Source organism: Prionailurus bengalensis, chromosome F2 (assembly GCF_016509475.1).
Source record: "Prionailurus bengalensis isolate Pbe53 chromosome F2, Fcat_Pben_1.1_paternal_pri, whole genome shotgun sequence".
Taxonomy (NCBI): domain Eukaryota; kingdom Metazoa; phylum Chordata; class Mammalia; order Carnivora; family Felidae; genus Prionailurus; species Prionailurus bengalensis.
The window spans coordinates 4270228-4285718 of NC_057353.1; the positions used below are offsets into that span (position 1 = coordinate 4270228).

The 15491-nt window shown below is 43.7% G+C and overlaps 1 protein-coding gene across 4 annotated transcripts in view; it reads right to left on the reverse strand.

Annotated features, from left to right (window-relative positions):
* Positions 1-15491, reverse strand: part of PXDNL (peroxidasin like) — a 420511-nt gene that overhangs the window by 68573 nt on the left and 336447 nt on the right. For all 4 annotated transcript variants that reach the window (XM_043601047.1, XM_043601046.1, XM_043601048.1 and 1 more), the window contains 3 exons: positions 8872-8980; positions 6994-7151; positions 3071-4556 (listed from right to left, as the gene is read on the reverse strand). In XM_043601047.1, coding sequence (XP_043456982.1) covers positions 3071-4556; positions 6994-7151; positions 8872-8980 — 1753 coding nt within the window. The remainder of the gene's footprint in view (positions 1-3070; positions 4557-6993; positions 7152-8871; positions 8981-15491) is intronic.

Sequence of the window (15491 nt, forward strand, 5' to 3'; positions counted from 1 at the left end):
CTCCAACCCACCAGCTGTGAGATCGTGACCAGAGCCAAAGTGGGACACTTAACCGACTCAGCCACCCAGGCGCCCCTGTGATGAGAACATTGTCAAAGGACACATTTCGGCTAGTCTATAACTGGTGGTGAATTTGCAAGTAAGCTGCATATTGAGAAGTGGGACTCCAATGAATTGCAAAGCAAGCCTTGCCCCCAGGTTTATTCTATGCAGACATTGTCTTCACAGGAAACGTTTAGAATACCGATAGTGTTGCATATACCATCAGGAGCCTATCTATGCTGCCTTCTTGCTCCACCTGGATTGTTCCAGAAACCATGGAATTCCTTGCTGGAGCCTCTCCTCCTCCCCGGACATCTGGTGCAGGTCAGCATTTCACAGAGAAGTCTCTCCTCAGTCACTCTCCTGCTTTAAACACAGGAGGAAAGGGGCGCCTGGGTGGGTCAGTCGGTTAAGCGGCCAACTTCAACTCAGGTCATGATCTCGAGGTCCGTGAGTTTGAGCCCCGCGTCGGGCTCTGTGCTGACAGCTCAGAGCCTGGAGCCTGTTTCAGATTCTGTGTCTCCCTCTCTCTGACCCTCCCCCGTTCATGCTCTGTCTCTCTCTGCCTCAAAAATAAATAAACGTTAAAAAAATAATAAAAAATAAAAAATAAACACAGGAGGAAGATCAAACTCCCTCGCGTGGCACACAGGGCCCTTTAAAAGCTACCCCCGGTCACCTTCCTACTCCCAGCCTCCTGCCACACAGCCCCACACGTTCCTGCTTCTTCCCTCTCCCTGGGATGCTGCCCGCTGTTCCCACGTCATTCAACTTATCACACGCAGAAAATTCCAGGAGCAGATCAAATGGCATCTTTTATCAGTAGCTTGCTGTGTATCTCACACGTACCTTCCATTCCTCAGCTCTGTGCTCCCATAACATTCAATTCCCATCTCTATGACAGCCCTTTCCACACCGATTACAGCCAGCTCCCTGCCTTCCCAGCAGGCTGTCAGCCTCTCCAGAGCGCGGACGCTATTGCCTTCATCTCGGGTCTCAGTGCCTAGCACAGGGCGGGATCACAGCAGATGTGCGAGCTCATAATGATGCTGACAACTGAAATGATCCTGCCATAATAAATGTAGCCACAGCTAACACTTACTGATTGCCCACGAGGCACCAGAACTGTAGGTATTTGATACATTCTATACAATTTCATCTATGCACAACTCTGAGGACGCAGTGCTTTCTCATACATAGATATTCTGAGATCTTAAACTGTTTAAATACTTTTCACAAGCTCTCAGCACTAATAGGGGGTGGAATAATGATTTAAACGAGGTCTCCCTGAGTCCAAAGTCGATGTTCTGCAAACTCAACCTGCAGGATGCTCTGATTTGTTCTGCATGTATTATCATTTTCACAGTTTAACATTCTACATCACTATGAAACAGATTCTAGTGGCATAAAAACATTCACATCTTTGGTGTTACCAAAAAAGTCCTAATATTGACAATTAGCTCCATAATTTGCAATTTTAAGCTTCTCTGAAAGATGTCCCATTAATACACCATAAGCTATTAATAAACATGTAAGCCTATGTTTAGCCTACTATAGACAAAACTTCTTAATGAAACATTTTTTTTTCTTTTTTCATTGTTTTAGGGGATGAATGGTGGGGAGCATAAGGAACACGTAGAGTTATTTCCTGGAAACGTACTCTACTGGTAAAAGTTAATCTGAATCTCACATAAAGAGAACGTAATATTGGGGCACCTGGGTGGCTCAGTGGGTTAAGCGCTGACTTCACCTCAGTTCACGATCTCACAGTTCATGATCTCACATACGAGTTCGAGCCCCGAGTGGAGCCCCGAGTCAAGCCCCCAGTCGGGCTCTGTGCTGACAGCTCGCAGTCTGGAGCTGTAGCAGGATTCTCGCACAGAGAGTCCTGACGCTGAGGCTTTTCTTTCCAGGAAGCAACTTTACTTCTGCTGGTACTGCTCAGTTGCGTTCATACCCGAAGAACTGAGCCCCCAAACAGCCCAGGGGGTAGTTTTTAGTGTATTTTCCACTTCTTTGTCTCCCATATATGGTAACACACAAACATGCGGTCTGAGTGGTCTCATGTTACAAGGTCATGAGGGATGTTCTCAGGTGCACATAGAGCCAGGTTGCCTTGATGATTTTTTTCCTCCTTAGGGAGGGGACCCTATCACAGAACCTGCTTCAGATTCTGTCTCTCTCTCTCTCTCTCTCTCTGCTCCTCCCCCGCTCATGCTCTCTCCCTCTCTCTCAAACCTACAATAAACATTAAAAAGTAATTAAAAAATTACGAAAAGAAGAGAACATAATACTAATACTTTACTGAAAGACATTAACGACACAGTGAATGAGCTTCGACTTTCGTTCTGACGATAAATTTAAAATTGTTTGTCCTTTCGGCAAAAACTAACTTTTGTTTTCATTTCACTACTTTGCCCTAAGAAAGCCCGTGTGACGGATGGCCTTTTCCGAGGCTTTACATCAGAACTTGTGACCTTATCACATCAGTGAAAAGGCCTTTATTGGGTTACCAGGGAGCATGCGTGCACCAGGCACGCCAGCCCCTCGTCTCGTAGTTGAGACGTACTAACAAGTACTTAGCAAAGAGGCAGCAGTACTGAGCCACAAAGGGGGCTCCTGCTTCGTGTCTAGCAACCCCTCCTTTTTTTTGTTGTTTTTTTTTTTTTAACGTTTATTGATTTTGGGACAGAGAGAGACAGAGCACGAACGGGGGAGGGGCAGAGAGAGAGGGAGACACAGAATCGGAAACAGGCTCCAGGCTCTGAGCCATCAGCCCAGAGCCTGACGCGGGGCTCGAACTCACGGACCGCGAGATCGTGACCTGGCTGAAGTCGGACGCTTAACCGACTGCGCCACCCAGGCGCCCCTAGCAAGCCCTCCTTTAATGGTTGAGTCCTCCCGCCCTAGCAATGACCGCAATCACATCCCCAGGCAGCCAAACCCGTCCGCGCAAAGCTCTCCTTTAACGCTTCTCCCGCTGCGCTCCCGAGAAACGTCTACGTCCAGGCAGCATTTGCACACTTACTTTTTCAGTTTTTGTCGAATCCCTGCGTCTTTAATCTCGTTCCGAAGGTCCTCGAACCTCTCCGCCGAGCTCAAGTTGCAGAACACCCGGAAGTCGGCGTAGGGGGGGATGCCGTGGTCCCGCCCCCTCTGGATGTTGGTGGCCGCCAGATCCAAGGCCACGGAGCGGGCGCTGGAGAAGAGCTTCTCGGTCAGCTCCAGGCTCAGCAGCTGGGACGGCACCCGCAGCTTGGCCGCCGTGCCAAACAGCCCCCGAAGGAGGGGGTCTATCCCGCCCTCCTCGATTATCCTGGACGGCGCAAAGAAGGCCTTGTGCAGTGGCAGGTGGCCTTCGGGGATCTCCCCGAAGCTGCCGTTCAGCCGCTGCAGGACCGGGTTGATTAACGTGTGGCCGAACCTGAAGGCCGCGGTGGCGAAGGAGTTCAGGATGCCCGCGTTCACACTGGGGTCGTAGCCCCGGTACCCCCGCAGCAGCCTCATGCCCGGCTCCCCCAGGATCTTGGGCAGCCAGTGGCTGTAGGTGATGTGCTGCAGCTCGGCGCCCACGATCTTCCTGGCCTCGTGGTACAGGGTGTCTCCGTCCCAGTGGGGGTTCAGGGCGCGCAGCTCCGCGGCCAGCCTGTTGTGCTCCCGGAGCCACAGCGTGTGCATGGCCGTGAGCGCCGGCTGCTCGTTGGCCCGGTGGTCCCCGGCCAGGAAGCAGGGGCTGCGGCCGCCCCAACCGGGCCCGCCGCACTCGGTGGGCGGGCCCGGCGCGAAGGGCAGCAGGTGCTTGCCCGAGGGGGCCCACGGCGGGCCGGTCCTCAGGAGCCCCCGCGGCGCGGCCAGGTCCCGGAGCGCCCGGGACTCCCGCTCCGAGCTCCCGTACACGTTGGAGCCGTCGAGGTAGGAGGTGAGCTGGTTGGCCTGCTCGCGCGCGTACACCGAGCTCGTCGCCGGCGACGTCGCGCCGCTGCCGCACACGGGGCTGGAGCGCGCGAAGAACAGGCAGGCCGCCTGGGCGCGGCGGGGGTCGCCGTCGGGCAGCTGGATGGGGAAGCAGGGGGGGTCGTTCGTGCACACCGCGCTGCACGGCCGCCCGTCCGAGAAGCGCGCCGTGCTCAGCGCGGGCACCGTGTGGCCCAGGTCGTGGTCCAGAAACTGGCCCCACTGCATGAGCATGTGCGTGTACCGGTCGTCCGGGGTGACCGTGGCCGTGGCCGCCAACTCCGTGGACACCAGCCTGGGCGGCGGGAGGGGCTGGCGGCCCGCGCCGCGCGGCAGGTTGAAGCCGTTGTCGTAGGCAGGCTTCAGGATGCGCTCGAAGGCCGTCCGGGACGCGCCCCACGCGGGGTGCTGCAGGTTGTTGCACGTGCCGTCCGCGGCTCGGTACTTCTGGTGGAAGCACAGGTCCGAGCAGTCGGGCACCTGCCTGTGCGCGGTGCAGCCCGACAGGTTGGCGAGGAGGCTGAGGTAGCGCGGGGACACCAGGTCGTTGTAGCGGAATTCTGAAATGCAGAGCAGCGAGGGAGGGAGTGAGGACGGCGGTCCCTGGGGCGGAGGGAGGGGAGGGACCTCGGACCCAGGGACCGTGGGGACGGGCCACTCCGGGGGGGGGGGGCACACGTCTTTCCTACATCCAGCAGGATTTCATTAGAACAAAACCGAAAGTTCCAAGTTCTAATAAAAGCGGGGGGGGCGGGGGGGAGGGGGACGCCTGGGTGGCTCCGTGGGTTAAGCATCCGACTTGGGCTCAGGTCATGATCTCACAGTTCGTGGGTTCAAGCCCCACACCAGCCTCTGTACTGACAGCTCAGAGCCTGGAGCCTGCTTCAGGTTCTGTGTCACCTCTCTCTGTGTGTCCCTCCCCCGCCTGTGCGCTCTGTCATTCTCTCAAAAATAAATAAACATTAAAAAACTTTTAATGGGGGTGGGGGATGCTTAGTGTTGCCTCTTAGGAGGAGTGACTACCTGCTAGAATGAACAAGAAAGGAGAGACACGTTCCAGTTCTCCTCAAACTCCTAGTTCTGCGTCTTTACCAATATAATGTTAGTAAAGATTTGTTATCACGAGATTGTAACTTTTTTTCCCCCAGTTCAGAATCCTTTCTTTCAGGTTTTGTGCTCCTGGAAGACAGGGTCTAAGATGTGTTCGTGGGGATGGGAAGATTAACCCGAATGATATCTGACATGCAGGGGTGAAGCAGTAACTTCCAAACTATTACAAACTGCCACTCCCCAGGGAAGGTCCCACACAACCCGGAGGTGTTCCGGAGCCCCTCTTTTAACAGACCTTAAAAAACTGCAGCATAATCCTAAATCTGCAAAGACTGTTCACTAAGTCCTGTTTGCTAAGAGTTATTATCCCTAATGAATCATCAGAAACTGGCTCATGATACCAGGACCACTTGTCTTTCCTCTGGATAAGATGGTCTCGGGTTGGGCCCTCAGATACCTTAATCTTGGAAATGTACAATAATCTTCCTGTATATAAAGACTTGGATCCTAGGTTCACTTTCAGGGCAAACTGATCCTGGAGGGGAAAAAAACGGCCTTTAACTTCACAAATAATAAGACAGAGGTAGAAGAACATAGTGGGTTGTTTCTTGGGAAAATTTTGCTAATGCTCTTTCGTATTTTTTTTTAACGTTTATTTATTTTTGAGACAGAGAGAGACAGAGCATGAACGGGGGAGGGGCAGAGAGAGAGGGAGACACAGAATCCGAAACAGGCTCCAGGCTCTGAGCCATCAGCCCAGAGCCCGACGCGGGGCTCGAACTCCCGGACCGCGAGATCGTGACCTGAGCTGAAGTCGGACCCTTAACCGACTGAGCCACCCAGGCGCCCTGCTCTTTCGTATTTTAAATGAGAATATATACTCGGTTTGGCAAAATAAGCATCATGCACAGTGGATGCGTATTTTAGCAAAGCTAAATCTGTAGATATTGATTGCTTATTTTCTAGTTATGTATTTAGACTAAGTTATTCTTGAAAATTGCTTCTTCTAATAGATATGTGTGAGAAGAGAAATCAAAGACCCATTGTCCTGACCTGAAACTTAGGAATGTAGAACTGGCTTGCGTAGACCTGACCTTGGCTAACTCATGCTAGTAAGACTCAAAATTAAGCAGCCAGAAATTTGATTCAAGTGCTAATATGGACTCTATGGAAATTTCACTTGGATATTTCTCTTAAGGAAGCTCTGAAACCCGAGACATTATGGACCACTAGGGGCTATTAAATAGAGCTTTGGAAAAATTGTATAGGGCACTAAGGAGTGGGTCAGGCACAGAAACGGCCCTGTGCACTGTATCTTGGTTTATTTTCTGAAGGGGAATAAAGAAAGGGCAAACCTCTAGAAGTTGCTGTTGTGCTCACAGAGCACACAGTGTATAGCAAAGAATCACATTCATTTAATTTTAAAGAGAAAGATGTAGAAAATATGAAAGATTTCTATATCAGTCTCATTTGACATTTACTAAATAAATGCCTGCTTTGGGGAAAAAAATACATGAGAATTTCAGTATAGCAAAAGAGAAAAAAAAGAGATTGGAAGGGATACGTAAGCTATAGATAGAGGAAGGAATTCAGATAAATTCGCTGAATCACTGAGGTGATTCCCATGGTAAGTAGAGGCACATTACCCTGGGAGTAAAGCCTTTACTATAGGAAGGAGTAGTATCTTTTGGATTCAAAAAGTAAGTGCACCTAAAGTGGTTCTCCTAGATATACTAGACATATACAGCTGGTAGACCTTGACAGGTTTGGATATATCGTGATCATACTTCTTTTGAATTACGGTGCTTACGAGAAACGTCTGCATCCATTTGGTAAAAGCGGTAAATTAATTTCTAAATCACATGGTGTTTTGGAGAAGAAAAGCTGAGGCACGATCAGTTTCGCTACGGACAGGAGGCTGAGAACGGAATGCCTCCAGAAGCTGACCTCTGCCTTCCAGATCAACAGTGAGCCCCTGCTTCACGTGTTCCTGGATCAGCAGAAGTGTGTGCTCAAAAATCTCCCCAGCTCTGGCTGTCTCCACAGTAAACGGGTCATGCGGATAACGAAACTGAGCCAGCAGATCAGCAGGGGTGCGAGGCTTTCTGCAAGTGACAAAAGACAGCACTGTTCACAAGGCAAGACTGCAGAATCCATGAATCTCACGTGTACTGTGCATTTAAGAATACATTTCCCGAACAATCAAGAAGAAGGAAAGCTTCACGATAAGCTTCACAGGAGAGCTGAGAGTTCTTTTCCTATTTCATTAGTGAGTCCCAAGTGTCAGTGGCAGTGCTGAACTCAAAAGATACATTTTTGATGAATCAATGATTTAAAGAGCAGTTTTGTATAAAAGGCAACACCTATGGTGAAAAATAAACTTGTGGGGTCCACACATAGGTCCTAGTGAACCCTCTGAAATAGTGTGCAGTGCACCCAGTTTCTGAGTCGTGGCACTGTCTTCTCTTTCCTCATATGTAACTGCCTGGAAATTCCCATCCACCTTTAAAATCCTGCTCAGGCATCACTCTCCCCATAAAGTCTCCCTAGTAATCCCAACAAACTACCACCTTCTCAATTACTTCCGTGTCGTCACATACAACTCTTACGTACGCAACGAGATGTACTTAAATTGCTGACATATTGTGTCCTCCACCACAGAAAGACTGTGTTAGGGATGAGATAATGCCTTATTCATCTTTATATCCCAAGTACCAGGCCTACTGACGAGCACACAGTAGTGGTTTGTACACATTGAAGAACTGAACTAAGTATGTTGAAAGAATATTAGCCACTGAGAATGCGAGACTGTTTGAGAGATTCTGGTCAGCTAAGGCACATCTGGTACTCTGTGTCTGAAATCATAATTAACTTTAGATCACAGAACAATAGTGATCATATTAATAGCTCACTTTAATTAAGCCTTTCTATGTGACAGACACTATTGAAACAATTTATCTGTACTAACTTACTCAATCTTCCTAACAAGTATGTCCATGAAGCAGATCTCATCGTTAACCCCATTTTCCAGGCAAGAAGGTTGAGGTACTAGGACGCTCAGTCACTTGCCCAAGGTCGCCCAGATAGAAAGCGATAAAGTGAGGAATCATAATAGACTATAAGTAGGGTGGATGGCTCTAGAACACAAGTCCATGATCAGGACGCCATGCTGTTTGTAAGTATGCAGGGAAGAGAGCTGTACTCGATTATGGCATTATAACATATTCCTTCTTGACCAACAACTACAAAGACCGGGTATGGGCTTTGACTTTGAAGACAACAGTTCTGTTTTCTTTAATACGTTCGGGGGATGCAAAGCGCCCCATGTACCTCCATTAGGACTGACGGGGACTTTTTGAACTGGAAGGCTTCACCATTCTAAAGATACTGATGACTCAAATGAAAACAAACCAAAATATTACATTATCCGAAACAAAACTTCCACCTGTAAGCTGTCGGTTCACGACCAGATGTGTTCAACCTGACCATCAGTGTCAACTCCGGAACTGGCAGGAGCACCGGGTCTGATAGTGGTGGGTGGTTGAGGACCTAACAGAGCCCACTGCCCGATCCCTATTGTGGGGCCACACAGAGCAGATCTGTGATGTAAATTTCTGCCATTTGGATCCTATGCAGAATAAGTTTCATTCTCTTTGAGGCTGAGCTGGCAATGGTGGCTAGCCCAGAGGGTGATAACACAAAACTGAAGAAAACACCTACTTTGGCACTTTATGCACTATGCCTGCTGTGATTTATGGAGATTATAAAAACCAAGTAGAACTGAAGTGAAAACAATTTTGCAATCAAAATAAAATAAATTCTTACTGTGAAAACAAATGTCTTCGTGTGGAGTTAATTGCACTGTCAACCCTCTGTACCGCGTCAAGAATGGATGATTCAACAAAGTCATCGCCAGCTTGTCTAGCCTGTATTGCTTTGAAAATCAATTCCATGATTAAAAGTATCAAACAGACCTTGAAGTTAGGAACGATCTCATATAAATGGCATTACAAAAACTTCCAAGACAATAAAAATGTTATACAGTGTCCACATGATACTGTCCATTGCAGAAGAGTAGGTTAACGATCCCGAAGCAAAGCTTCCAGCAACAATACCAGCATTATTTAGGGAACAAAAACATTCCACAATCGAGTAAAGCTATGTGAAATATTTCTTTTTTCGGAACACCAATTCAAATGGGATCCAAGTGTGTTAGTAATTTGTCATCTTTGGAAAGGTATGAAATGCCTATCTCTTCAGCCACCTTGCTTTAATGTTAAACATTAAAATGAAGTAAATATTATCACATCCCTATGGAGATTTCTTACAGCAAGAATTGAACTCTCAGTAAGAACTCAGTGAAAAATAACTCATGTTGTTTCTATAGCTCTTCAGTGTGTGAGAATTCTATCAATTTGGATATTATCCACAAAGGAAGCTTTTGACTTAAAGTAGAGAGAATTAGTGAGAACTCTCACTAATTCTCATTAGTGAGAATATTAAAAGCATAACAAGAATTTATATGACATAATTAAAACAATAACTTCTTTGCATTGTTGAACACTGAAAGCGAGAGTAAGTATAGCTCCAACAATTGAATTTAAAGATAATGTCATTAAGGAGATACAAGAGAATGAAAACTTTAAATAAAAATAGAAGGTGTGCGCTTTATATATTAGCACCTACGTATCATATATTGCATTATATAATATATTAAATTACAAATGTATATTTATATGTATAGAAGTACATATATCTATGTTTATGCATTTTGGACTAGAGGAATGCAAATAGCATTCCACAACTGCTTGTTATAAAAAATATTCCTTTGTATCACAAAAATACACACATATTGGATTGGCTCATTGTCCTAGAAAGATCACTAACATAAAAAATTTCCAGAAAAAATACCAATAATATAGATATTATAAGGAAAACAGTAAAATCAAGGTCTCTGCTGAAAGACGTACTTGATAAACTAGATTATGGGCCGTACTTATGAGATGGAGGTTATACTGTCAATGCAATTCAGTCTTTATCATGACCGCAATATTAAAACTCCGGAACATCAATTTTACCTTTTAGAGTTCAAAAATCACATTGGATTAACTATACACTCACTAAAGGTAATTGAAAGGAAACAGAGACAAACTGATTAATTTGATTACATGAAATTAACATTTTCCATTCAAGGAAAGACACAAAGGCAAAAAGGTCACAGACAAATAACACAATAGGTAACATATTTGTAATTTCTAAATCTGACGTAGAATATTCTGTTTCATTCAAGGAATTCTTGTAACGCACTGAGAAAAAATACATACAGTCAAGCTGCAAAAGGGGAAACCCCCCAAATTAGGAAGTATAGAGCAGATGTTGAAAGCCTCATAAATAAAATTTAAAATACCAGTGAACTACCATTTTATGCTTCTGGAGAAAATGAAAAAGCTGATTAATGCCAACCTTTGGCAGGGGTGAGTGGACACGGGTGGGCTGGTGAGAATGTAGCATTGACACTCCTATTTCCAAGATTTTGTTTAGTGAGCTATATATTTTTGGATTTGCTTTTACTTAGGAAATTGACATATGTGCACACCCCCTCACCCAGCAATCACATTCCCACGTGTATATATCCAGAGAAATTCTCAACAAATCCATAAAGGATACAAACGAGAGTGCTCATTGCAACTTTGTGTGGAAGGAATTAGGGAAAACTTTCAGCAATGGCAGTGTGGGTGGGAAAAATGTGGTGGACGTACAGTATGAAATACCATGCAGCAGTTAGAATTAGCTGGATGGACACATGCACTGATGCTAAAACGCATGCTTCATGTAAGAATTACAAAGCTGAGAGAGATTACCAGAAAATGATTTAATTAAATATAATATAAATGCACTGTAGTTGCTACATACATAGTGAGCATGTGGTGAGGAGGGGTATTGGCTTATAAGCAGATGGATTAATCAACCAATTAAGCAATCAGTCAATATAACTGCAATGATTATGAGAAAACAATATTATTCTCCAATACCTAACATGATATATACCTTGTGGTATGTTCAAAAACAGGTCAGGAAGAATAAGCCCACTCAAATTGTTATGTTTACTTGATAATAAAGGAACCAAGATCAATCAAATCAATCTGGGCTGACCTGTTGGCGGACGAGACGTTAGCCTTTTATTTATCATTTCCTTTTAAGTCCCTTACCCGTGAACCTCAAGTGTAGAGAATGGCGTCAATGATGTGTTCTTATTTATGACAATTACTGTCATTGGACCCCTGCACCTGTGTGCATGATACACGATCAAAGGTCTATTTGGATTTGGAAGTAAGAAGGTTATGTGTAGGGCTGAGTTATCACACAGTGCACAATGCCGGTCAAAACTCAAAAGGCAGTTCATTATGGCAGATAGAACTTGGGAAACGATACCTACAGTTTGGGAGAGCATCGATTAACATGTTAATCTGAATTTTATTTGTTTCATAATTTTGCTTTTATTCTGTTTGTAAAATAGTTTGGCTATTATGGTTGTATAAAATGTATAGGCATAAGGAATTTTTAAAAATCTCATGTTCATCTTTTGACTTATTCCTAAAGTGGAAAGAATAAGACTTGCTCAACATATAGCTCAGGCCAAACATGATTATTAAATAAAAAGGCATGCAAAGTTCTCTGAAAACTACAGGTCACGATGCAAATATTAGGTGCCTTTCAATAATGGCTATGTTCGAAACCCATAAGTAATCCATACTCTCATACTATTACCAATTGCTCCTCTGTCGTCCTATCATTTCTTCAACTTGACCCGCTTTTTCTCCATGTTAATAAGAAACCAACAAGTGCAGAGATGTGAAAAGGAGAGAAAAGTAACAAGAAAAGTGGCAAAATATGTAAATATTGTTTGCAATAATTAAATTATAATGTGCACAAACAGAAAGCACATAAAAGTTGTTCACAGATTATTAAAAGTACATTAAATATGTAGCATGTTCACAAAGAAAATATTTGTGGTAACAATAACTCTCACTTATGTCATTTTAATTATGAATTCTTAAGGTTTCATAGTTTTATGATAAAATAAAACTACCCTTTTTACTATTCATTCGGTCTCAGTATTGTTTTATTTGCTATGGTACAAATTGCAAACAGATTTCCATAATGTTCTCAGAAAAGCACTGCATTATGCAGAGCAAATTCAGTTTACTGGGGCACATTAGAATCAAAGAATACTGTTAATATTTTATTTGTCTTAAAAACTACCTCAGTTGACGTTGTAGGGGTAGAATGTTCAGAAAGTGTTAAGTATATTCTCCATCTTTTTATGCAAAATTTTGCAGATGTGAAGGAAGAACTAGATCATTTTCTTTTGTTAAATCTTGGGCTTAAAATGGGGGGAAGAAGTCTCAGTAGGGTTACAGAACGAGCACGTTTAAAGTTGTCTAATGAACATCTCCTTTCAGTTCTGTCCATGCACCTATCACCTATCACCTCCAAGGAAGATAAAGTCCAAAGATAAATGTGAGTCCTTTGAGAAAAGGGGAGTTTGGGGTCATGGCCCACCAACTGCTGTGAGCCCACCCTGTCAGAGCATGGCCCAGATGGGAAGGATGTGGCAGGGGGTGGGGGCTGGTGGGGGGGGGGCGGAGAGAGCAGAACAGGACGGAGCCAGAGGAGGAACACTGCCACAGGACACCTTCACTCTCCCCACAGAATCCCTAGACCTCAATAAAAGCTGAGTTTCTTTCACAACTGCAAATTCTTTATCTCCCCCTCCATCTTGGAAAAAAGTAGCCAGGTAATGTAACTATCATAACTAAATAGACCTTGCCACATTAAATCTTCCCTTAAAGAGAACGGCAGACTGCCAATGACGCTGGACAGAGATGTCCTAGGAAACCAGACAGTCCCACAGCATACAAATGGACACTAATGACTGCCTCTGTGAGATAATTTTCTCTGAACAGCAACAACTCTGCCTTACTCATCATTTTGCATCATTAAGTATGTAAATGGGCTCACTGTCTTGCAGGCTCCACCATGATTTCAGAAATGGGAAAGGAAAGACACTAACTACTTCTTTTTGGTTTTAATAATTGAGATGTGCCTTTGATTTTCATTATTTGCTTTCTTTATAATTTCTTAACTATCCAAACATTACTACACTAAAATTTTGTTCTTGAAATTTAATGCTAATTTTTTTTTAACATGTGGCTTATATCAGGATAGACGTATGTTTTCAGAATAGGTTTTATATAGGGGTGCCTAGGTGGCTCAGTCTGTTAAGCATCCAACTCTTGGTTTTGGCTCAGGTCATGATCTCACGTTTCCTGACATTGAGCCCCACGTGGGGCTCTGGCTGACAGTGCAGAGGCTGCTTGAGATTCTCTCTCTCTCCTTCTCTCTCTGCCCCTCCCCTGCTCATGCTTGCTCGCTCTCTCTCAAAATAAATTTTAAAACATTCTAAAAAACAATAGGTTTTCTATATAAATGGATGGGAAATGTGTTCAAAATGGATACAGGTATTATAAACATATGCAGATGTGTATTAGGTATATGTTGTTGTTTATAGAAATATTTCACCATTGTATTATTAAAGTCTGACAAGTGAACAAGATTGTCATGTATCTATTAATTATTATGTAAATTAATCACATAATCATGGTACATAAATATAGTAAAATAGCAATTTAAAATGATTCAATATCAATTTTACTTCATTGATATGTTTGGGTAAAGATAATTAAAATTTTCTGATAGTTCATAGTTCACTCACTGAGCAACAACTTCAGTGGTTTTGAAACAGATGTTTTGTCTAGATAAGTAAGTGGATTAGAATGTCAAAAATCTGAGTTATTCATTCACAATTTCAAAAATAACTAGATCCCAAAAGAATTAAATAAGCCAATTGATAATATAGCACTTGGATCACATGGTAAATGCCCAAGAAATGTTAACTTTTTATTAGTAATATTAGTATCAGTTTAATAAAGGTTACTTACTTAACATAAAAGGAAAGGTCTCACTAACTTAAAGTCAACTGATGCCACCTTAATTCTCACTTATAACTTATTGGGTTGAGGATAGAGTCAAAGTAGGGAATATTATAAGTGGAAATATTATTTAGAAAGCTATTGCAAAAACCCAAATGACCAAAGAATGAACTATAAGAGAGGAGGTCAGGTGGTGAAATGGAAAAGAAGCATTATTTGCAGCAAAAACTGGTAATAGAGTTAGGGTAAAGAAGGAGGAGAGAGCAGAAAAAAATCGGAGGAGGCTCTGACTTCCTCCTTATAGAAGGACCTTGTTATGGACTGTACTGAAGGGAGTTCAGTTGCAAATACATTCAAGATGGGTTTTTAACATGTGGAATCGGAAGAACTGTGGGTCATCCAAAATGAAATGTCCAACATACAATCCGATCCCCAACTTGGAATGTCAGAGAAGATGACACTGTTTAGATTTATTGTTATATAATCACAAACAGTCCGTGTGTGTTATTTGTGCTGCAAAATTTTCATTTAACAAATGCTGTGTCTGGGGCGCCTGGGTGGCACAGTCGGTTAAGCATCCGACTTCAGCCAGGTCACGATCTCGCGGTCTGTGAGTTCGAGCCCCGCGTCAGGCTCTGGGCTGATGGCTCGGAGCCTGGAGCCTGTTTCCGATTCTGTGTCTCCCTCTCTCTCTGCCCCTCCCCCGTTCATGCTCTGTCTCTCTCTGTCCCAAAAATAAATAAACGTTGAAAAAAAAATTTTTTTAATAAAAAAATAAAAAAATAAAAAATAAAAAAACAAATGCTGTGTCACTATTTCGTTTTTGGCCTCATCTACATATTATCCCAGCGTCTCACTGGTAAACATCCCGTCGTGTAGATGTGCTCAAAACTGCTTGAGGACTATTGCTGCACATTTGAATACTATTGGAGAAGCAGAATTCCTACGCCAAGAAGGACTCTTGAGAGTGTCCAATTCCACTTTTTTAAGAAATGAGACAGTTAATTCTAGTTATGGGTAAGTAAGGTATCCAAAGTGGCTGAGATCAATAAAGGTAAAAGCATGATGACTTAACCCAGGCTTTCTCCCACTGTCTCACACTGCTAATGTTCAATATAAACATCTTGTGTCCTCAGTTAGACTGAGCCATTTTCACAAGCAAGAAATGAGTCAGAAGAACATACAGTGAATTATGAACTTCAGAACACTTAACGGCATATCAATATATATAGGAAGCGTTAAAATAAATCATGTTTTGGATCAAAATTGTGAGGCTTTTTTTTTTTTTTGGTTTAAAGCAATATGCGTAGCTTTCATATGCCAAATACTATCCAGAGACAGAAGTCTGCAGATCTGTGTAATGTTCGCCAATGTAAAATACTTCGAGGACAGCCTAGGGGAGAGGCTCTCAGTAAATACTGTATCAGCCTTAAAGGCTTTTAAACATGTATT